The 25160-nt window shown below is 39.8% G+C and overlaps 1 protein-coding gene and 1 non-coding gene across 2 annotated transcripts; both read right to left on the bottom strand.

Annotated features, from left to right (window-relative positions):
• Window positions 1-1704: 1704 nt before the first annotated feature.
• RNF149 (ring finger protein 149) lies at window positions 1705-24894 on the bottom strand. The gene is made up of 8 exons (XM_033051766.2): window positions 24414-24894; window positions 16030-16280; window positions 13155-13223; window positions 10222-10304; window positions 9669-9765; window positions 6814-7009; window positions 4408-6455; window positions 1705-2303 (listed from the first exon to the last, which is right to left on the bottom strand). The coding sequence occupies exons 1-7, from the start codon at window positions 24877-24879 to the stop codon at window positions 6397-6399; spliced, it is 1221 nt and encodes a 406-aa protein (XP_032907657.1). The 5' UTR covers window positions 24880-24894; the 3' UTR covers window positions 1705-2303; window positions 4408-6396.
• LOC116993252 lies at window positions 3983-4098 on the bottom strand. The gene has a single exon (XR_004417242.1). It is a non-coding gene; the product is annotated as a small nucleolar RNA SNORD89 (small nucleolar RNA).
• Window positions 24895-25160: the final 266 nt, after the last annotated feature.

The raw sequence follows: 25160 nt of genomic DNA on the forward strand, positions 1-25160 counted from the left end.
GAATCACATCTGTCACTGCAGGAGGATGCAGCCACCATTTAATGGGGCTGCTACTAACAACCTGCCTGATGGGGTGTCAGGTTGTACTCTGACTTTGTCAGGGTTTGGAGTTTGTTTCTTTGTAGTACTGTATTTCTATTTTAATTTCCCTAGTAAAGAACTGTTATTCCTAATTCCCATTTATTGCCTTTTTGAAAATCCCTTGATTTCAAAATTATAATAATTTGGAGGGAGGGGGTTTCCATTCTCCATTTCAAAGAGAAGTTCCTGCCTTTCTCAGCAGACACCTGTCCTCCAAACTAAAACAGCAACTTTTTGTTCTTTGTCCATATATAAGCCGCACCTGATTATAAGCCGCGCTTTGGGTTCAGACCAAAATTTTGGTGAAAATGGTGCGGCTTATAATCGTGAAATTACCGTAACTTAGAAAGTTAACAAGTTCTAATTTAATGCTGCTTGTTAAATGAAAGCTGTTGTAAATCTGCATCAGCTTCTCAAATTTTTAGGAAGTACAAGATGAATAATGCAAAGTAAAGACAGTCTTTTGCCTTTTCCTTCCAAGTAATTTAAGATGTGAAAGTGCTTGGATTGAAAATCCCATCAATCTCTTGTCTCATTTAGTATAAAGTCCTGCAAGAAATGTTCTGTAGTCATTAGGGGTTAGACTTGAGCAGCTTTCCAGTTAAAATGTATCAGGTCAACTAGAGTAATTTATTTAAGGTCTGTTCCAATTCTAGCCATTGCTTCTAAACCCAATACACTTGCTATAAGGTATTTTTAGTGGCAACACTTAAAACACAAGCTGATTTAAAATCATACTCTTAATGTTTTCTATCTACTAAAGCTGAGTTTAACTATATTCTGTGTAGTAGCACCCCTCTTTAAAACCACATACATTTTAGATTAGCATTTGGAATATAAGCTGCAGTACTATGATGTAGTATCAGGCTCCAATATAAAAATGATTACTACTGGTTAAAGTCATTGCTATCTACTTTGATTTACAGAATTAGTTACAAACAATTTAATCCTCCCCCCTGCAAAAGTTGCTACTATTATGCTACAACCAAAGTCTGGCTGTTCTGCATCTTCACTGTATTTGCTTGAGTTGTACCAGTATAAGTAATTTTTATAGTTCTGTGGCAAATTCAAGGATTAGGGATTTGGCAAGAAATCTTATGAAGATCTTATGATGGCCTATACCTGATGGAGAGGATCCACACTGAAGTAGTTCCTTAAAGAACTGCAGCGCCTCGGAAGGAACGCAGGATGGAGCAGGACAAAAGGGTGAGGAGGGAACAGCAGAGACCCCCTGTTAACCAGGCTCACCACCCCTGTCCTGCCACGATGGAAGGGAGAAGTGTCAGTTTACAGAATGGTAGTTTTAGTCCTCTGAAACTAATTTATTGCCATTTCAAAGTAATCTTCATAAAGTCATGGCTCTTGTGGCAGTGATGGTAATTGCTAACAGTTTATCTTTACCCAACATTCTTGTACCACTTTTCCCACTCCTCATTAAGCAGCCAGCCACAGTTAACCCAGCCCACCTCGGTACTGGTGACATGGGGAAAGCACCACATGCTGAAAGGGGCTCCTTTGTAGCTACTCAGCATAAAGCTTGTTATGTGCTGTGCTAGTGCTGAGTGTCTCAGATCCACTTCCTAAGTGTACCAAAGAAAACAAAACCCTCCAGCTTCTCAGATGTTGCTTTTTAAAAGGTTTGTATAATTTATTATCGAATTTGAGCTTTTAGCCATTAAGTTACAACAACAATGCATAACTCGACATTCTTACAACTGTACATACACAATGGAAAAGACACAAGTGCTTAATCCAAACAATGCAACCAAATTAGTTCAAGGTTACAATAAAAGACAGTTATGAATACTTTTTGACAGATTAGAAAATTCAAATAGTTCTCTGCAGGTATATGTTTATACTAGAAGTGGCTTCAAAGTTTTGGACTTAAGCTTCAGACTAACAAAATGATGGAAACTTACTTTGCTCTTCTGAATGAAGGATATGCTCATTTAAAAATGCAGTAACATTACCATGTTTCAGACGGTGAAAAGGAGCTTCAGGTCCAATGGAAGAGTATAATGGATAGTCCCAGGTAATGCACTCCTCACACAAATACATGCAATTATAAAGGCATTCTATTTTAAAAACTTTCTTAAATCAAGTTTTGCAATATAGCAGGATATCTGAGGAGAGATCAGGACCCATACTGAACAAAACCAAAAGCCTTCAGCTTGCTTTGTGCATGTTTAATCAATTCCAATTCTCAAATCTTCACATATCACCTGTGAGAGAAAAGAACACATCCAGTTAAGACCAATATCAAAGACATATTAGAATTTTTTACAGGCATTCCAGTTTAAAAAAAATGATGCTGACATGTTCCATTTCAGGAACTGTAATTCAGATGGCCCTGTTGTAAAATTATAAAATTCTATCTCTTTAACTTACCCAAGGGGACAGTCTTGCTGAACTCTGCCCAACTACAACTGGCTGGTTGTAGAGGAACCTTGCAGGTTGGGCAGAAAGCCTGAAGGACCATTCCCAAATCAATAAGCAATTGAAAAACAGCTTTGCACACTTGACAGAGGTCTTGCAATGGGTTTCTCTGCACCAGTTACAACCTGAACAGGACCAGAATTCCCAACAGGCCAGCTTTGGCAGGAAGATACTGGTATGCAATTTATTAAATCAGCATGGATTAAAGGCATTTCCACTGTAGGTAAATTATCCTGCAAGTCCTCCAGTAGACCTCCAAAATTGAGCCCTAATGACTGGCAACAGGCTGCTGGACTACGTTCACATGCCACGTGGGGCTAAGGGGCAGGAGAAAGGAGTTACTGCTATCCTATCAAGCTTCCCTAGTACATGCCAACAATCTCCTCCAAGCATTGCTTAGAGCCAAAGAAGAATCCAGTCTAACAGTCATTAGTAAAAGAAAATCCAGACTTTCCAGTTAAATTGGTTCTGCAAGTAATTAAATCATTAACATGCTTTTTAGACCTGAAATATCTATGGTTCATTCTTGCTTGCTATCAAGTCTGAAAGAAGCATAGACAATTATTTTCTACCAAGTTTTTCCAGTTTGTCAGTTGTAGACTATTATTAATAAACCAAAATTTCTGAACAAAGAGAGTCCAGTTTTTCCTTTAAGACAGCAGTTCATTTCTCATTTAAAAAAAAAAATTAAATCACTTAACTTCACAGAATTTCTCCCTAAACAGAAACAGCAGCAAAGCCACGCAAATTAATGCAACACTAATAAAACTTATTCCACAAAAACCAGCATCCCCTAGTCCTGCCAGGGATTTTTCCCAAGTAATGTATTCAGCATCATCGACGGGCTTTAGACTTCTTGTGGGCTGCATCATTTAGCCTTTGGTATAATGATACCACAAGAATGCCTCCAATAAGAAGCACTCTGCCTGATTACAGCAAAATTCTAACAAAGGGACAGAGGTATCCAAGACAAGCTCCTGCATATTTTACGAAAACTGTGCAGTTAGGAAAAGTGATGAGGGAAGGGGGAGGCAGCAGGAACCCACAACACACACAGCTGCAGCTCCCACACTAGGCAGGACATGGCTGAAGTAGCAGATTACAGCTTCCCTAAATGCAAGGGAAAGGAGGCAGGAGGCACCTACTCTACAAAAAGGATTCATGGAGGGTGTGAAAAAAAAAAAATCCCTCATTGGTTTTTGACTTTCATTCAAGCTTTTGCTAGGTGAAGTGTTAGAAACCAGCAATACCAGTTTGATTCAACTTAGTGGGGATCCAGATCAGCAAAGTCTGCACCTGTATTTACCTACAGCAGCCTACACCCATTTACGCAATGTAAACTGGAACAGCACGTCCTGTCTTTGTTTCTAAGCTTCTCTTGCTACTGTTTCAAACACCCTAGACTTTTCTGTGCCCCCTACTTTTCATCCTACCTCTCTTTTTACTGATGCATGTCAGCTTTTTGACTGAGGTCAGACTAGTGATTCGCTTCAGGTTATTTTTGTCATTGTGCTTCCAAGGAGAGCAAACTGCTTGCTGGATGCACTGCAATTCGGCCTTTTATTGTCATCACTCCTCAGCAGCACAGCTGGCCTTACAAGACCTAACTATATCAAAGATCAACTATGTGCAAACCTATTTGACTGAAACAACTGTAACTATTTTTGTGAATGACTGAAATGAAACAGGTGCAGCGCTAGCATGTGAAACAGACCTCAGGAGTCTTAATACACAGATATTTTTCTAAGTCAGCACACACCAGATTTTATAAGCACACTTTTCAGTTTGCAGGTTCCTTAGCTTTTCTTCCAGCTTTCTGCTGATCTTAGATTTAATTCTTAAGAAAAGCTTTTGGTTTTATAGGTGTTACATAAAAGCTCAAGTACTTACCACAATTCTCCTCTCCAGAATGAATACTGTGCTGTAGGTATCAGCAAGACACAATCCACAGACTGACAACACTTCTCTTGATAACTTCTCTTTTGGTTCCTCCTTGAGCTAGAGTTTAAACCCTCTCAACATTTACTACATCAATGTTCAGTTTTGTGTTAAAGAAGAGGGAGAAGACTTAGTTTTTAATATTGAAGAGATAGTTGAAAAGGCAGTTCTGGAAATGTTGATAAGCTTCTTTTGGAGACTTAAGTGTCCCTACACATTGTCTGGTTTAGTTGTAGGTTGTTTATTTATTTATTTATTCAGTTTTGGAGATGGTTGGTCAGTCATACTTCATTCTCATGTGCTTCTTGTAAGATAAAGGCATCACAAAAACTTGCACCTGCTGGTGACATCAGAACTACAACCTGACAGTTTTTCAGTAAACCTAGAAGTTATACTCCTACAGAGAAGAGGCAGATTTTTTTTTTAAGTAAGCATTAACAGGAATTTTTTTGAAGGAAATTTAGGGTGAAACATCTGCTCTGCAAAGTAGAAGTTCAGACTATATTTTCCCCTCTGTCATTTCTGGAACATTCACTTTAAAATTTAAAAAAAGTTATTGCTTCTATTGAAGCTCAATATAAGTTAGAAAAAGAATTGCATATTTTCTTAAAAACATTCCAAATATACATTTTAAAAACAAAACGCACTCTAAAAGAAATGCCTAGTGAAAGACTGTTTTAAGCAATCTGTAGCAACAGCTTTACAAAAGAAAATTGAGGAATGTAGCATATTATTTATAACATGACAATGCTAAAATCCTAAACAATTCACTTAACACTCTTAAGTAGTGTTTGAAGTATACATATTTCTTTACAAAACATTTTAGCAATTCCTTATACCACTTACAGTATATAAATATTTGAGTAAGAGGTCATAATGGGAGATGCCAGGGTTTATATTTACTCTCAGATGCTTCAGATTTCTTAAGTGTTTTACTATAAGGCACAATACTGCTAATCTAAAAGAAAGGAATAAAAGCTAATAGCAAATCCAGTCAAAACTCCTAATGTGGAATACCCAAGAGAATTCCAGCATCTTTACACAAAGGAAAAGAAAAAGCAAAACAAACCCAAACTTTGTATTTTTAAAGAAACAGTTTCAATTTGTACATAAACTCGGTCAGGATGGGAACAGGAGCAAGAAGAAATTACACAAATTCTTATAAATAGACTAATAAATATATTTTAGCCATAAGTAGCCCTTTACCTCTGTTCTACTGAGTTTAAGATTGAAAGAGGTAACCAGTGTGCATATACTAAATGTCTACATGCTCAGCACGTGAAGACCACCTAGCACAACCTATTACTGCCAAATTCAGTATAAAAAGCTAGCAAGATGGAGAAGCTTTCCTCTTCTCAGCATCCTGAATGGAACACATTACAAGATAGAATAAGTATTTGTTACATGTTGCAACCAGCAATTTTTCCATCACAAGCAAAGGATACACATCATATCCATCAAGTTATTCGATTCCTTCAAGGTTAAAGTCTTTTCTAAGAATATTCACCTCCAATTACAACAAATCAGAACTTTCAGAACATTTTAATAATCGTAGCTTGTAAGTGTTCTCCATGTGTACATACTGAATGTAAATAGTGCATCCAAAATATTTAACCATTACACATTCTACATTATTTTCACTGCCTAGTCTTCATCTTTGTTACAGCCCTCTAGAACACAATGACATTGCAACAATGCTTACAGAAAAAGGGTTATTGCATTTTTTTTTCTAGGATGAGACATCCAGAGGAGATTTTATAAAATCCTCCTGTGTACAAAATTCTTAGTTATTAGCCCTTTTGGAACACCAGCTAGAAAAGTTGGAAAGGTAAAATAATTTACATTGTTATTTTTTCTGTTCACTAGACAAAAGTCCATACTAATTAAATAAAAAATAATAGTTCTTCAACAGTCTATTCAAGATATTTTCCATGAAGCAGTTCAGTGGGAATTTCCATTAGATAGATGTTCTCCATGCCGGTTATTACTGGCATCCACATCTAGAAATCAGAAATTAGAAGAAAAAATTGTTTGTTGTTTTACCATTTTAATATGCTTTACTGTTACATTAATCCAGACTCTGGCAACAAACTTCATACTCATATATACCTAAGGTTCTCAAGATTCTCTAGGTAATCCTCTTAAGACACTGCTTGCATCTTTCTTTCCCCCAAGTCCAGTTATTTCCATCTCGAAAAAGTTCTTTGAAAATATGCTTATATTTTTTGAAGATCAGTAGCAAGTGACACCACTCAGTCCACTCTGCACTGCAGTACTAACTGCTCAACCTGCTAGAGAAGGGCTTCTAATGCAATGCCTAGTGCTAAGGTTTATCCAGTGAAACACTGAATTACTTACCAAGCAATGCTGTGGTTTCCCCTGCATCCTCTTTTAAGCTGGTACACTGCAACACAGATTCATTAGTGGAGGAAGCTGACAATTCGCTTACTTCGTTTCTGTCATCATCTTGCAAAGCAATACTCAGACTTCCAACTGAAACGCTGCCACTTATGGACTCAGGTATTGGAACTTCAAGTACATCTTCAGGGTCCCCCTTCAAAATTAAACGTATTTAACTGTCACTTTTTTCTACCATCAGACATCAACATTCTTCCATGTAACCTTTTGTAACCTCACCTTATTGGAAAAAAGACCATTTTTTAGCTATTACGTGTGCACTCCTGGGAATAATATTGATATTGTCCACTTTCAAGGTTATTGTCTGACTGCAAAGAAAGCAAGCCAACCAAAAGAAAAGCCATTTTTCCACAGCCACCTCAAATCCAAGAGCAGCAACAGGAAGAGTCACCCAGTCAGCCTTTTGGATGGATTATTTCAACACTGTAGCAACAGCATTGCTGAAGGTTAGGAGCAGGTTCAACTCATACAAAGTCCCCACTGAGGAAACCTATTGATCCTTTGAGTTTGCAGAACTCTCCAAGTCCTGGTTTTTCATAATAGTAGCTGGCCAAGTTTTTTTTACTAGGGTGAATAAACATTTACATCAGAACCAAATTCTCTCCTCCTCTATCTCCAGCCTAACTTTAAGTCTGTTCCAAAAACACAAACACACTGGCTTGTCACTTTGCAGGAATGCAACATCCGCATCACAGGCAAAGGGATCTATTTCATCTATTCTATAGCACGAGCCATACAACCCTGAATTAATTTTCAGAATGGATCAAAGTCCTATACATACCATTCTCTTTACAACTAAGCAGACTATCTTCATTGCCATAGATATACTGATGCTATACATAAGCAAATATATTGCAGTTTAAGTAACTATTCTTCTTGCTTACTAGCAAGTATTTTTCCCTTCCTTGAACAACTAGCAAAGGCCCATCTTAAAATTTAAGGAATTCTAGGCTGATTCTTTCTTTAGCATCAAACCAGTATAATTTAAAACATATTAAATTTTAATGTGCTATAGACATGCTACAATTGAACACAAGACACATGTGATACCTATCTTCATGTTTGCAGATGGGAGGGGGCATTAATGATTCTGGTTTCCAAATCTTAAACAGTTAAATAAGCACTGAAACTACAAAATTCAGTAATGCTGTACAAAATCAGTCAGACATGCTGAACTGCAATTCCTTCTCTCATAAAAATAGCTTAATGAAGAACTAGACTACTGAATTCTACACTTTACAAAAGTCAAGTCATAGGACTTCGTGCCTTTTTACTACCTCAAGCCTTTAAAATTGTAAAAGCACCTGAAGTATTCGTTGTCAATAACTGAACTGAGCCTTGAGCCTCTCTGTGGAAGGTTTAGTGCATTTCTATAATAAGGCTGCACATTCTTTTCTATAGGTTCAGAGTGCAGTGCTGAGAGAAGCTGCCTTGCTCTTTGCACTTTTCTTCACATCAGTAAAAAAAATTCAGGCAATCACTCTATGGACTAGATTGCGCAAAATGGATCAAACAGAAAATTAAGCTAGAAAAAAATTCCTGAATGGTTTCCCACATTATTAGCTTCAGTGAGACTTGAATGATCGATGCATACACAAGACCCATTTGCCTCATTTCATTAGAAAAATGAACTGGGTTTCTCTATTTAATATAATTCTATTCAATCTGCTTTCCAAAAGTCGTTTTAGCCAACAAGCAGAGGAGTTATTACTCATCCTGGGCGGGCTTAGTACACCAGTATCTTCTGTAACAGCACAAATTCAGGGAATATAATTATTCCAAAGGTTCCAGTATTTCAGTTTTCAGCCTGTATTCAAAAAGATAAGTCCTTCTGCATATAACACAAGATACATTAACCTCAAGAACTGAATGTGAGCAGAAACCAAGCTGCTAATATAACACTATTAAAGTAGCAATACCTATTCCACATGACAATGAGATTGTGACTCCTGTGTAAAATCTGACTTAATACACAGAAGCACCAAAATCTGGTATATGCACATTACATAGCAAGGGTAGTGTCCCCTTTGACAAAACAAAACAGTAACTTGTAACACTCTTCCACAGATCTGGAAAGCCTCTGAAATGAAGTAAGAGAAAAGGTAGTCAAAACACAGACCTAGTCTATGAGAGGAAAGTCCCGAACCAAAAAACCATCCCTATTTTCTAGAGATCTCTTTAGATCAGTAGGAGATAAGAGAGGTACATTCTTGCCTATAGTGTTTAGTGGAGCTCAAGACTATCAACAGTGACTGAGTAACCTACCGCATGTGTCTTCATCTCTCTTTTCTGGTGCTGTCAGAAAGAAATGAGAGCACATCATTTTCTTACTTAACCAATTTCTGGTGAATATCTTTAGGAAGGTTTTAAGTACTGGTTCATTTACAGGGATAAATGACAGGGCATATGTGGAAGTACACAAACATTCTCTGTAGAAAAATTACAATTTCTTCCTCTGCATGACAGTTCTCAACAACATCAAATATATGTTCTAGATTTATTTAATTCAGTTATATTTTTGCAGACTGAGCAAACTGTCTCACCTCTGCTTAGAATTCCTTAATATCAGCTGGATATAGAAAAAAATGGTTATCAAAGAAGATTTATAAACTGCTTGACATATTTAAGTTCATACCCATAAAATGCCCTTATTTTAATGGTTCTCATTCCATTACTTTTTGCATCTTTGCTCTGAGTCTTGTCAAATAACAGGTGCTCTCATTCTAAACAGTTATATAAGTCTTGCCTCCTAGACTGTACGTCTACTTTGAAGATTAAAGTAGTGTGCAACATACCCAGTATCCCAGAGCTTTGATAACATCTAGTTTACACATTGGACAAGTTCGGTGGTCCAAAAGCCAAGGATCAATGCATGTTCTATGGAAGATGTGCCTAAAGAAAATAAATGCTCTTTAGAACTTATCATGAAAGCCACACACCCTTCCTTCAAACAGTGTGCAAGTTAACACAATAAAAATAAACCTTTCCTTTATAATCTTGATGATTAGCTGCTGCTCAATTTACTAGTACAGACATGGTTCTGGAAACCTTTTGGTTCATGCCAGCTTTCTGAAGAGATGCTAATAAGCACAAAGACACCACGCTCATATCAGTTCAACAGTGTACAGTTCCAATTTAAGTAAGTTCTACTTCACGCCTACAGTTTTCCCAATTGCTCCCTTGCCCCCACATACATATGAAGTGCTACGTGGTTTTACAGTGCCCTTCAACACTTATCAAGCCATAGTAAAGGCAGTTTCAGCTCTGCCACCAGAGGTTCAGAAGAATTTATAGGAAATTCATCCCATTTCTTCAGAAAAACATGCTAAACAGTAAAGAATAACTTACTTGCATGGTAGAATTCGGACAGTGTCCTTCAGTTTGTAGTTCTCAATGCACACAGCACAGTTTTCCACATCAACATCTAAACCCTAAGTACGACAACACAATTAAGTGTATTACATTTATACTTCATTACAGAACAAGCTTTATGCAACAGCTAGCTACCAAGAACGCAAGATAAATGATATAGCAAATTTTTTAAAAATCTCGCTTAAAAAAAATATAGATATCTCACTTAATTCAAGATTCTATGAAGAGGTGATTTGATCAAGTTATCAAATACTAAAAGCAGCCAAACCCAGATTTTCTAATTTAAATAGCTATACATGGTATCCTAAGTAATTCATTAAATCTCATACATTGGCTTTGCTCATGGAAGCACAGGAATGTTTCAGTTCAAAGCAACTGTAAGATGACAGCATTTTAAAAGAGGTCAGCACAAATCACTGTGCAGTCTAATTCTGAATGAATGGTCCCAAAGATTTCAAAGAGCAGGAAGAGATTTCTAGGGTTCAATACTGCAAACCTCTTCTTCACCTTTTAATTTTTTCTACCACATTGTAGCAGATATTCCTTCATAGCCAGAAGAGAACACAAGTAAGAAATTTGGATTAAAAACTTTTCTCCGAGTTCACACTAGACAGAATATAATTTCCCCACTTCTATTTTTATCTAAGGGTTAAATATCTTTTCTAACAGGTCTTAATGTCTTCTTGACGCCTTACTTAGAGTTGCAGTGCAAATACAATGGATAGCTCCAAATACAAGAAAAATAATCCAACATTAATTGGATTGTATAAAATCTAAGTATTAGAAGAACAGACAGTGGGAAAAGTCTTCTGTTTTCATCTCCAAAATACTAGTATTTTTGATTTACAACTTTCTGAAGCACTTCAGTTTCAATACAAACATTCAAACTAATTAGTATCTGCAAGGAAACTTTCAAGTTCAAGGCCAGTATTTCCCTCCTTTGCATGCTATCAATTTACACAATTAATGCCTTAAATTCCTAAATAAATTATATTAAGACTGGTTTTTTTACATAAACAAGGCTAAGACAAGTGCGTACTCTATAATAAGTTATTTTTTATTCTGTACAAGAGGCAAAATCCAAGCATACCATATGTAGCACGTACTCAAATGAGTGTCCATTTTACAATAATCCCATAAGCTTCTCAGGAAAAATCTACATGATAGCAAATACACTTTTAATATATGACCTATTTTTAGTTAAATATCTCAAGCTCAAGTGGGGATAACGAGAGACTGAACTGCGTCACAACAAAAGAAATAGACTTTTGAAATAGCTGAAAGGAAATATTTAAAGAAAAAAATGGACATTTACAGAGTAGACAGGACAAAGGCCCAGACAAATTTATATTAGTTCATGAAAATACCTCTGTATCATAAGTTACATAAATTCGCTGATACCAGGTTCATTCTAATCCCATTAATAAGATGCGATTTACCACACAGAAAAGCTCTATTTTAACAGATTCTAACCTCATCTCATTCTACTCTTCTTAATGAAGATAGAAGTAAACCAGCATAAAGTATAACAACATATTTCCCCATTTTATTTACTCTAGTCAAGGGTCTATTTATTGGAAAAAACTCCCTGTGTACTGCAAAAATCACACAATGCAAATCCTATTCGGAAGATTTCACTGAACATCAAATTTTAAAAGCTGCTAAACATCTTCCATGTGGTTTTTAACACAGGTTTCATCGTGACCCTTCTACGTCCCTTTTTTCCTATGCTGACATTCTGCTCTGATAGTGCTTTACAACAGTTTAGGTTCAATTCTGTCTTCCCTGATTTCTGATGTCATTGCATGAATTCAAGTATAAATATCCCTCTGCGCACAGCTTGAAATATATGCTAAGCTCCATCAAAAAGTAATGTAATTAAAAGTAAGAAATACTCATAAAACGCTATTTAAGCATGCTGAAAGCGTAGAAGGAAAAGGCAAGTAAGTTCAAAGACATTTTTGGGATTTTTTAAGTTTCAAAACCCATTTAGTAAATGAAGGACATTCTCTGTAGCACATGACCTGAGCAGAACAGCTTCTGCTGGACTACAACTTTTAAGTTTTTACATATCAATGTCCTTTTTTACTTTAATTTTATTCATAGACTTAAAAATAACCTAATCCTTGTTTTTCATCTCAAAATATATCGGCCCTTTAAAAAAAAAAAAACAACTCATCAAGTAAGACAAGGGTTGGGGGGGGGGAAAAATGCCAATGTAGCAGCAGAAACCTAGTCAGATAATTTTGCATCTAGGATCAGCACTCCCAAAACTCCAACTAAAATATTTTCTTTCAAAATGTTGGCTTTTTCTACTCCAGTTATTGTAATACAGCTGAGTTTAGGCCGTATGCTGTCAAAGCCAACTTCCTGAAAGCTGCTTTAATTTTTAGATTAGCTTTGTTTCATAAGATAGAAATGTACTTTAAAAAATTTATGCTTCAGGTTAAGCCTACATAGGTCCTTAATGTCTCATATGTCAAAAGATGAAACAAGTGTTTTATTTTTCAAAGCTTTGTATACTTTTAAGGCCTTCTGATCAATAGGAAGATAAATGTTCTTTTAAGAAAACAGAACATTACATCAGCTGTAAGAACTGTGCGGAAGTATTTTGCAATCCACTTGTTGATGTTTTCAAGTGCTGAAAAGATAACAATGTTTCCTCATCTTTACAGTACTAGCCCCCTATACATTTTGTATAATCAGATATTATTTCCAACAAAGTAGCTGTAATTTCATAAGTAGTTCAAATTTGACTCTTTAATTTTAAATTCTGCCTTTAAAACATAGCATAAGCCTAAAATTGTATGCCACACTGCAACTATGTTGTGGTAATTTTAGTTTAAATTCCTTGAAGACTTTACAACCATTTTTAAAACTTACAGCAAGAGCCAGAGACACTAAATTACCTTTTCTCCACGTTTCACTGTATGCAGCTGAAGCTGGCTGATGGCTCTCTTGGTTTCTTTCCTATGTCCCTTGAAATAAGATTTTAAACGTTAGTATGGACAGTAGTTTCAGGAATTAAATTTCAAAGTTTTTAAATGCTTTCCATGTAGATTACTGAATGCTTAAAAAAACCCCAAATTGATCTGTGGGCAATGAGTTTGTTTGTAAGAAGTGTCCAGACAGCAGATATTCGGTAAGTTGTGCACTCCTGAGGCTCGCAGGAGGAGCCCCAGGCGTTCAGGGGTGTGCCGAGCACACCGGCAGCCCCGCATCCCAACTGCCGGCATTAAGGCCCTTCCCACTCAGGAAAGCTGAAACCAGTGTAGGCTTTAGAGGCAAGCAGAGCTGTAACAACAGCCATATAACCAGACCATCCAGTTAGGCAAGCCCATGAAGCAAGCACACCGAACATTTTGCACCAGCCTGGGAGAAGGTGGAATCCTTCCAGGCAGCCTACAGCCGGCCACCAGGTCAAAAGGCTGCTTGTAGCTATTAATACTTCCCCTCAGTTAAACACTGTCTCCTGTACTGGACAAAGCTTTGCACTGAAAGGACACATTATGCAAAGGAGATGACAAGAAAGGCTTTACATACTGGACTTCTATGCAGTCTAATTATGCTTAGAGGGGAAGCAAGGAAAGAAAGCAGTACTGTAGTCCAAGACAATATGCTAGCTACTGCAAGAAACTGAAACACTGAACACTCCCAGTTGACAGACGCTGACCTGTCTAGCAGGAATCCCCAGCAAAGAAATATCATAACAAAAAAAAAAACCCCAAACCCATAATCACAGCTTTTCTCTGTAAAAATTATGATTACATATTTTTACAAATGTATAGTACTGAAAATTGTGATTTGAGTTTTCATGGTGTTAAAGATAAGTAGTCTGAAAGGTCTCCCAGAAATGGACAAAACCAGTAGCAGAAGCCTGTTCCACCTTCTCAGAGTTTTCTGCACAGTCATGTTTTCATCTTCAGTAGCAAGGAGATCTTCTATAGTTTTACTGCTAAACTGATATTAGAATAAATCTTAAGATACCCATCTTTACCTACATTTAGCAGTTATACTGCAGCTTGCTTTAAAGCATAACATATTTAACTCATAAGCTTCAATTTTAATTGAGTTTCTAAGACAAGCAAAACAAGATTTGTGTTAGAAAGTGACTTTTTGTTTCCATAATTCCTTTAAGACTCTTAATACTGTATCTTGACTAATATAATCAAAACATTTTCCAACTTTGCATCATTTTTATTTTCAATGGCCATTTTAGAAGAGAAAGAATTGAGAAAATGGCATAACCTTCTATTGTTACAAAGTTTCACTTATTTAAGAAGCATTTGGATGACAAGCACTGGCAAATCTACTGGCATTTGAATGACAATAGCACAATCCTATTAAGCATTCATGGCATATGTTTCTAAGAAACATCATATCCACATCCTTGAAACTAAAGTGCATGATGTGATATGATGCTTCACAAAGCATATGAACTTTCCTCCATGAAAGCCATTTAAAGGCAACAGGAAGAAGCAATTTGCTCCACCAAACAACTGTTACAACACAGAAACACATCCCTTTTCCTATAAATACTACAGAAAAATTTTGTTTGCCCAAAAGTATTCTCAGAAAGTAAAGGCTAAGATTTAAAGCTTAGTAAAAAAGACTCTAGGAAACCAAAACTTCAGGGAGACACAAGTTTAACCAATACAGAAGTCCTGTGTATTATCCTCAGTTATTGAAAAGAGAAATTAAGTATTTTCCTAGAAGAGTCCTCTAAGTCCTGAACAGAGTTCAGACTTGTGAAAGCAAACAAAAACCCCTTCCCCCCTCCCCCAAAGCTATAATCTATATCGTCAAGGAAAAGGCAGGAGAACACATGCTAGAGCACTGGTTGGAACAATATTTTTTTCTGAAATGAGGATAAAAATTAAAAAAAGAACCTGCAAACAATAGAGCTGCTGATGATCATGGAAGAAACCTCACCTATCTGCAGTAGCTGAAAAGCAGAGGTAAGTGCCATTCTAAGGTATTTTCAAAACTCAGATGGACTCATATCCTCAACAATTCCATAAAAGTTGCTCTCTTGATTGCAGGAATCAAGAGGTCCCTTCCAGCCTACACTGTTTCATGATTAGGTACTTTCCTCGGGGAAAAAGTAAAGCTGGCTTTAGAAAAAGGGCAAATAAGGAGCAAAATTACTCCTTCCAAACCTCCTCAGTACTCTCTCTGTTCTCAGTACCTTGAGCAGCCCGAGAGCACTAAATCTCACCACAAATCTCGCACCTTCTAGTCTGCTATAATTCAGTAACTCTACAGTGGAGTTGTAGAATTACAAGTATCAAAAGTAGTTTTCATAAAGCTTTAGAACTAAAAATTCTACATCGAAGAACTTGTGGGTTTTATAGGAAAATACTAAAAAAATCCACCCCACTTTCCTTGGTCTCTTTCCATTAAAAAAGTCTGGTTAGCGAAGTTAATACTTTCAAAATTAAAATTACAGAAGAATGAAAATAACTTTTCATGTCAAAAGGAAGGAAGTTCAGTTAGGTGAGAGATCACATAAGAAGCTGCCCTTACTTTGTTGTTGACAAGTTGCTAAATGTATTTCTCATTACTTCATATGAGCATCTAATAATTATAACTAGTCAAACTTGTGATGCCAATTAGCATAGTGCTTATTAGTGCTCACTGACTGCTGCTGTGCAGCATTCACAGTTAGCAAAATAGGAAGAAGGCACAGATCTTCAAGAATGCTTCAATAAACAATCAAAGTTAGGCAACTAGTTTGACACAAGAAGGAGGTAAATAGTCTTAAGTGCCATTAGCTCCATTTACCTGGTTTCCAAACTGTGATCCCGTATACAGGAAACGTTGTATATAGTAAAATATGAGCCAAGCGAGCGATATAATCATCATGGTGATGAAGGCAATGGCTACAAACACAACTGATTGACCACTGATGTATTCTTGCACATGTCGTGTGCCAACAACAATGCTCATTCTTACTGGAATCCCTCTTCGCACTGGCTCCAGTATCTCTATTCCTTTTGGATAGCCAACCATTATCACCACTGTATTTCCTGTTCCTGGTGGAGAGAATAGAAAAAGAAAAAAAAGTCAGTAGTCACAGTAAAAATGTGGGCATTCTTGCTTGAGAGTAATTTGGTCTCTTCAGTTAAGATCAGCAAGCAAAGTTATAGGAAAGCCTCCAGGGCTTTTTTCAGGCATAGCAGAATTGATAGAAAGTTTACCAGTAAAGAATCTTTTCTTTTCTTTCAAAAACTCTCAAACACGAGATAAAGTTCAACAGATGCATCTTTACTGTTCAAGGCCTACAGTCATCATTCCACAGTGAGGTAAGATGTGGATCCATGCAAAAAAGCCAGACAAGTCATACACAACTCATCTTGAAGCAGTTTAAGTTCTAGTTTACAGCTCAGAAACAGCCGTTCTTTTATTTGTCAGCATGGGAATTTTAGTTGCAGATGGAGATGGTATGTGAACATCAAAGAGACACATTTCAATTTAGTTTGAATCTGAATCTATAGCTCAGTTACACTGGATATATAAACAAAAGAAAAAAGATTCATATATTTATTGGTAAACTAAATAATAAATTATTTTAAACATTGAGATACTTACAAATTCTTTAATACTAAATATTCAAAATGTAATGAGACCTCATGATAAGGACTTGTCAAGAAATACTTTGTGACTCTTATGGAGCAGTGAACAAAAGGATTTTTCTAATATATTAGAAGTCTAGAGCTCTCAATCCATAAGAATGAAACCTAATTTCAAAAAAACCACAAAACCTTTAGGCAACATACTGCCACCAAAACCAGTAAGATACTATCAAGACCAATTAGCAAAATCCAAAGACCTCTGTGACTAGTGTTTTATTCCACTTTTTTCTGGAAGAATATCCAGTGTTCTCAGAAATATCTAACCCTAGCATTACAAAACAAATTACAAACAAATGTACCTATTAAAGTGTCACATTTTCACTGTTCTATGATATTTCTATTTGAATAGTCCTTACTTTGTGTGTACCAACGCTGCTGCCACCTTGGCAAGTCACAGCTTCATAGCTTACTTTGCTTTCCTACCTCTGAGAAAAAATAAAACTAGTCTTAATTCAGAGAGAAAGGAAGAAAAAGAGGGGCTTTCCCAGCTGAAAGTCTAAAGCTGTAAAAACCTTTTTTAGATGCACAAAAGACTACCTATTTGCAACAAGACCTCCTCCTGAAGGCTAAAAGCCTCTTTTCCTTAGATTCCTTACAGAGAAGCTATGTCAGAAGAAACAGTTTCCTTATTTATAATATAATATCACATCAAATAGGGACTTTCAAAATTCAAAGCTGCATTCTGGCCTCAGCCACCTCTGCTTACTAAGACAAAGAGCTTTTTGCCCGGACTATTTCAACGAAATTCCTTTAGTTGAGACAATTCTGGCCGTGACAGCTTTTCAATCTGGCCACTCTGCTACCAAGCCACAGGGAATTCGCAGAAGTTTCACTTGTGTATATAGAACTCCTCCCACCATAAGGCATAAATAGTTTGCTCTGGATGAAAACTAAAGGTTCCAGGCATTAGCTGAATAAACCTCCCTTCCCAACTTCACCTTAACACAACCATCCCACTTCTGGTCACCTACTCCAAGAACTATTACACCTGTGTCTGCCAGACCCAGCAAACAAGCGGATTTTCCCAACAGAGTTACACCAACTTGTGCCTCCCCTCAGGCACCTCACTCTGCTCTCCAGCAATACCCACCTATGTTGTCTTGCTTGGTGGGTGTGTTTGGACACATAAAGCAGTGAAGCTGAAGACAGACAACAAGCACCCAGGCTCTAATTACAGTAATTTCACGAATACAAGCCGCAGCAATTTGACAAAAATTTTGGTGGAAACCCGGAAGTGCGGCTAATAGTCGGGTGCAGCTAATATATTAATAATTTTCTGACATTTACAACCCCAGACGTGCCAGCCAGAGTGCCGAGCCAAGCACCGGCCAGTAAAAGCCGGCATTTCGCAATTGTTACAGTGTTACCGTGTTGCCCTGGCTCCCTGCAGGCAGCACGGGGGGCGGGGAGAGAGGCGGGAGAGCTCTCTTTCCTCCTCTGCCGCAGCCCAGGGGAGGACGGGGGGGGGGGGGGGTGCCGCCATTGCCACGGCCCCGGGAGCCGACGGGGGGGGGGGGGGCGCCGCCATTGCCGCGGCTCGGGGAGGACGCGGGGGGGCCGCGCCGCCATTGCCGCGGCTCGGGGAGCCGACGGGGGGGGGGGGGGGCGCCGCCGCCATTGCCGCGGCTCGGGGAGGAGGCGGGGTGCTTTGTCCGCGCCCGCCGCCGGCGCCACGGGCGCGGGAAAGCTCCGTCCCCGCCCGCCGCCGCCGCCGTAGGAGCGGGGGAAGCTCCGTCCCTGCCTGCCACCGCGGGGCAGCGCCGACCCGGGGTGACCGAGCCCAGGGGCAGCGGTGGCCGGCCCCGAGCGGCAGCACCGGGCTGGGCCACCTGGCCCCGTCAGCGGCCCCTAGCGGGCCGAGCCTGCACAGCCTTAGCTCAGCCAGTGAAACCTGCCCTCCCGCGGTTCTGTTACTAATTGCACGCGGGTCCTCGCTGCGAACGACAGAGCGGCTTCTATTCGCGTGCGGCTTATCTATGGACAAAAACCGAAATATTTGCCAACACCCGGAGATGCGGCTTATACTCAGTGCGGCTTGTATTCGTGAATTTACTGTAGTTCTGCTCACCAACAATGTGTTGATACACCAAGTCCAAGCATACTACCCATTCAGTAATTAATATTGTTCTTATCTCTGAAACAGCACAAAAACACTACTAGAGAGTCTCACGAAACTCAGAGAAGAGTGTAAAACACTCTCTGCTCTCTGACCCTGCACAATTCCACAGAGTTGGCAAGGAAAAAAACACATGGAAGTAGGAATTTATCTTACATTGCTAAGAACTGCTACCCCATACCTAAATTGGGAAATTAGGTCCTGTGCTCTTAATCATTTGTAAGAGGTACAAATAACAGGAGGGGTGCCTAAGGATGGCCAGGGAACGGCACAAATGCGTTGAAAAGATTTATGTGGTTTCATCCAAGCTTAAGGAAGAAAAGGAAGTTTCAAGATTAGAGGCAGCCTGGATTTTTCAATCAGTAATTTTCTACCTCAGTCCTGAAATCTTAAGTCAGTTTAATCCTCCTATCTGACTCTCTGCACTATTTCTAATGATGAAGTATTAAAAACCCCCCACAACAGTAAGTATTGTCCTTCTCTGCTTTGACACCAGAATGCACAACGATCAGACAGTTATTTCCTTGAAATGAAAGTCAGGCTACTTTTGCACAATGGTTTCTAGACAGCGTGACACCTTCCAGTTTTAGAAATAACATAACTATACATTTTTAAATAAATACCCATTAAAAGCATTTTAACAGTTTTAAAGATTTGGTGATGGACCTGCCATAAAAAATACATGCAACTAAACACAGTGGCCTTGAAGGCCATGAGACAGAAGGCGGAGAAGAGAAGAATAACTGCAATCCACGATTACAAAAGGAACAAGAGCAGTCTCAGAGAAGCAGTTGCCCTGAGCAGCCTGTAACAACTAAGGGTTTTAACTCATTCCTTGCTAATTTTAGCCTGCTGTTCTGAAACTCATTATTCAAAGACTGAAATGATGGTGAGTCATTCCATCAGCTTCTTCAACTGCCACACAACTCAGATACCTCAAATCACATTTATAAAGAAAACTCCAAGTGTCACTGAAAGCATTTCTATTGGTTCTGCCTTTCTATAACCTTCTACTTTTACAATAAATAATCACATTTTTTACTCTACTAGAGTAAACTTAACTTTTTTTCTAGATTTTATTGATGCTTCAGTAAAATTGGGTCCACTTAAAATTTGGTCTATGTTTTTTAACATTATCAGGTTGCAGAAAAGGGGTAATTTGGAACTTTGAAGATGAAGGTATGTTTCCTGCCAGTGCAGACAGTTTTACTGCTATCACTCCCAGTATTTTTTTGCTAAAGGAAACCTTTACTCTACCGATGAGGAAAAAGTAGGACAGGTACAGATCTTGATTGCAGGCACACCAAACTACAACATTTATTCCCCATCATGCTTAAAAATGAAGAAGATATTTTTCTGTCATCTGGAAACTGATCACAGACACTCTAGTTTTAGTCCTCCTGAGAAATGTCAGAAAGCTCCCAGAGTTCAACCATCTTAGTAAAAATGTTTAAGGTCAGTTCATTGGTTTATTTAAACACAGGCACCCTACTAATATTGCCACAACTAACACCAAATATTCTTTTTGGCTCCCGTTCCAAACAAACATTAACAGTATGCTAACAATCCCATAACAAGCTTTGTCTTAACCATCTACCCCAACCTCATCTCACCTAATCCCTGGTGCATGTTGTATTTGCACCTGTCTCAAGAAGGATATATAACCACTGGTACTCTTTCCACCCGAGTTCCAATACATATGCACTTTTATCTATAAGACAGATATAAGCAGCTACTCGTGTTTCTTCAGAACAGCATTACCAGCTCAACATCATAGTCACACCTTAATTATGCAAGCCACTGTCCTTTCAGTAGCTACAGTAACAGAAACTTTCAGTAGAAAACAGCAGTAATACAGAATTATGCATCATTTGAAAATCCTGAGTAGTGCTGCAAGCAATGCAGCAAAGAATTGAACTACGTGCCAAAACAACTCTGCTGCTTTGGAGATGTTAAGAACTTATAGAATCATGAGCACAAAGTAATTTGCATCTGTTTTGTTCAATACATGTGTATTAAAAAAACATGACAATGAAGGAAAGAATTAGTTGGATGTATGTTGGCAAATCAAAGACCATTTTCATTTTGTAGACACACAGACACAGTCATACGTTCAAATTAAATCCCAAGCATCCCTTAAATCCACAAACCATGAATTAAAGCCCTAATCCAGACCTACCTCAAACTACTACAGGCAGTGCCTCCCATCTCTGAGTGTCAAGCACAACCGCATTTCATTCCATAGTCTACAATAAAGTAACTAACTTATATTCTGATCAGGTCACCAAATCCTAACTTAGGGGGGGATACAGAGATGGTTGGGTGCCCAGCATGAAGTGTAACAAGAAAACTATAGAACCAGAAGACCCTGTTTTCTTTCCATTGCAATATACCTCTGCCCCCCCACCCACAACTTCTGAAACAGAATTGAGGCTTTGACTCTCCTTAGTCTAGTCTCCACAACACTCCAGACTTTGCCTCTCCAGATTCCTCTCCAACCCACTCCCAGTTAATATTTACATGCAGTATTTATTCTGGTTTTGGAAAGTATTTTAAAGCTTCTGTATTGTATTAAGTTCACCATTATAAAAAATGAACAGTTAGGACTGCCTGCCAAGTCTGCAAAACTGAAGAAGTATGAATTTATATCGTTCAGATTCAATAAATGAAGTACAACACCAAGTCATTTGGGTAAAATGAGAGTTTTCCAATGGAAAAATCTTCTCAGCCACACATGAAATTGTGCCACTATTACTTTCCTCCAGAAGTCATCCAGCATTTTGAACACTGCAATTTGGACAGAGAGAAAAGGCTTGAAATGAGACATCAGTAGAGCCACATTTGCAGAACCTTCTTGTGGAAGAAGGGACAGGATTTCAAGGCTACACATTGAAATTCTCAACTCTCTTGTTCCAAAACATAAGTTAAAATCCCTTCTCACTGCACTCATGAAGTTTACAAGGGGAAAAATACAGATGCTTTGGAATACTTGTCCTTTTTTAAACACTTTGACACCATATATAAGAAATAATTTCTTCACCTAATCAAGAACTTCTCTTTTTACTCAGGCTGAAACATGCCTAAAAACACCAAAAGACCACCAAAGCACACATATATTACACACATCCCAGAAAATTCAAAGGCTAGGTCTTCCAGGAGGAGAATGAAAAGATGGCACTGAGACCACAAAAGCTATCTACCACCTTCAAACAATTTGGGCTGCATCTCTACCAGCCGTAACCACTGTTCCATCTCACATCATTTTCAGTGCCACTAATTGCGAACGCATTAAGCGGATTTTACTTATGCACATAACTCCACTCCTTAGTTACTGCACTGCAGATTTCCCAGAGTATTTATCCTCTGCACTCCTCCCAGAAGGAAGGCTTGCTTCCTTATGCGCCAGTTCACAAATCCCTTCACAGAAATGAAAATGTAGACCCCGCAAACTGAAGCTTTACCTTCCACATTCTTCCTTGCCAGTCTTCCACAGACTTTCTAGCATTTCTCTTCAAAAAGCCTAAAATCTAAAACACTAACAGTATCTCTTCCCTTTATTTCCAAAGTGCACTGAAAGTGCTTGAACATTAACATGTCTGAAAGTGTCAACCATGAAACAGACATTTATGACTACATCAGAGCTTGTAATTATATTGCGATATATTATAATCCCATTCAAACAATCTTGAGGTTGAACCTGCATTTACAAAGTCAGTATAAATGCAAATGTATTACTGTATATATGAACTATGCTAAATCACTCTCTCTACATAGGTGGAACTTTCATCAGCAATGTTCTACCAGTTCAAGGGAAAAAACCACAAAACAAACCAAAAAAAAAAAAAAAAATTAAAAAAAAACCAAAAAAAACGAGCAGAGAGCACTTCTCTGTACACCACTGGCAGATGTAACTACACTAGTGAATTCAAAACTGAGTATTAAGCCCAAGAAGGTCTTCTGTAGCAAAAAGATGATAGCAGAAAAGAGAAAGCAAGATGAAAGAAAAAGATTCAACAAAAGAGCAAATAAAACTTATGAGAGGTTACAATGGGGAATGGAGAAGAATGTGGGGAAAAAATTTATACCGATTGGCCAGGGTGAAAGCAAGAAAAAACTGTTTCAGATGAAAGCAGTATTACACAACAAAGTATCTTAATCACCACCTAGGGTCAAAAACAAAGGTTCATTTTATCTAGCATCTCACCTCCGCTTTCACAGTGAACTAAGAATACGAAATGGGCCTGGCTGATCTAACCAAGCAGCAGACTAAGAACAATAATCATGACTCCAATCCCCCAGTTGGTGCCAGTGGGTATTCCAAGAGGAGAGACACGTTTTCCAATAGATAAATCACATGTATAGTAGAGCAACAGCTCCCTAGTTCAGATTTTCAGCTCACTACACTAAGAAAATAAGTTTGTTTCCTTTAGAAATATGTTATGGTTTTATTTCATCCACGACCCTGGTCCTTCTCTCCCTCACAACCAGGAATGAGAGCCCAGGCACTAATAAACTCATCGTAGCAAAATCATGTGAAGCACACATCTACTGAATTTTTTACTTAGTTTGCCTTGTCTTCGCATCCTCCTCTGAAGACCTTTCAGTTTCTCAAAAATCTACAAAAGCAAACAGATTTTACTGCCAAGTTTTGAGGTTTTTTTGGTCTCTTTGGTTTAAGCACTTCATATTGTCATAACCATAAAAATTCAGCAAGTCTTTTGTGCCACAGCCCAAGTGGGGACTGTGGCGACAGAACATGTGGATTCCTATCTCGGCAAAAATCACAGAACCGTTCTGCCGGCTACAGAAGCAGCAGCAGTACGCTGAGACAAGCCAACATCTTTCTCCAGGATTCAATTTTCCTACTGCATTTGCGGGCGTTTCAGGATTACCTGATGCTCACACCTCTCTCACTCTCAACAGACCTGCGCAGGAGAGGACGATGAAGCTACTACAACAAAGCCTGTACCAAAAGCTATTTTCAAACAGCTAGAGCTGTACCTTCCAAAGCACCGGGAGGCATCCTCGGGATACCTGGTGCGTTTCCACACGGCCTGCGGAAAGCGGCCTACCTGTGCCCGCTGTAGCCATTCTGCCGGAAGGTACCAGGCCAAAAGGTATCCCTAAAGGAAATCCAAGCCTCCCACCCCTGTTTGCCACACGGCTGCCGGTCCCGATGGCTGTGCCGCATTTCCTCCCCGACGCCCGGCTCGTAACTTGGGAGACAGAAGACGGTCCCGGCCTTTCTCTAGTGCGGCTAGGAAGAGAAAACAAAACCCCCGTTTTCTGTACCATTTTTACAGGGATCCCTGTCTCCCCACATCGCCATTCCTCACCGCGCAGAGCCGCATCACCGATGCGGGCTGGCCTTAGACAAAGCGATCCCCCCGACCCCTCGGCGAGCGCGGGGAGCTCACCCACGTGGGACATGGAGACGGTGCTGTTGCCGAAGCGGGCCTCGTTGTAGATGACCACGGCGGCCGCCCGCTTCCGCGCCGCGTTGGTGACCTTGTCCTTGAAGGTGCAGCCGCCGCGGGCCACCAGGGCGATCCAGGTCGGTGGGTCGCCCTCGGAGGGCCCGCGGCCACCGGGAGGCAGCGGCACGTCGTAGTCGGTGTCGGGGGCGCAGCCCTCCATGTTGCGGGGCGACGCGCCGCGGGGAATGCCCACATGGCCCTGAGCGCTCTCCTTGGGCGAGCTGTCCCCGTAGCGGCCGCTCTCCGTGCGGCCGTTCACCGTGCGGTTGCTGAGCGGCTCCACATAGGACGTGCTCACCCACGCCGTGTACCACTCCAGCGCCCGGGCGCCCGCGCACGGCGACGGCGGCGCCCCCAGCGCCACCAGCGCCGCCGCCACCAGCGCCAGCCGGGCGCGACGCACCATGGCCCGGCCGCCCCCGCCGCGATAAGGAGAAGCGTGTGCAAGTCGCTTCGCCGCCACCGCTGCCGGCGCGCTCTGCCCCACGGCCGCCCCGCGCCGCGCAGGTATCCGCGGTGCCGCCCGGGGCGGAGCCCGCCCGCCGCGGCTGAGGGCGAGCAGGGGGCCGGGCCAGGCCGCCCCGCCCCGCCGCACCCCGCGGCATGCCGGGAGAGGGGGGCCGGCAAACAGCGCAGGCGGGCGGGGCCAGTGGGGATGAGGGGCTTGAAGCTGTCTCGGGCCCGTGC

This window comes from Catharus ustulatus, chromosome 2, assembly GCF_009819885.2.
Source record: "Catharus ustulatus isolate bCatUst1 chromosome 2, bCatUst1.pri.v2, whole genome shotgun sequence".
Classification (NCBI taxonomy): domain Eukaryota; kingdom Metazoa; phylum Chordata; class Aves; order Passeriformes; family Turdidae; genus Catharus; species Catharus ustulatus.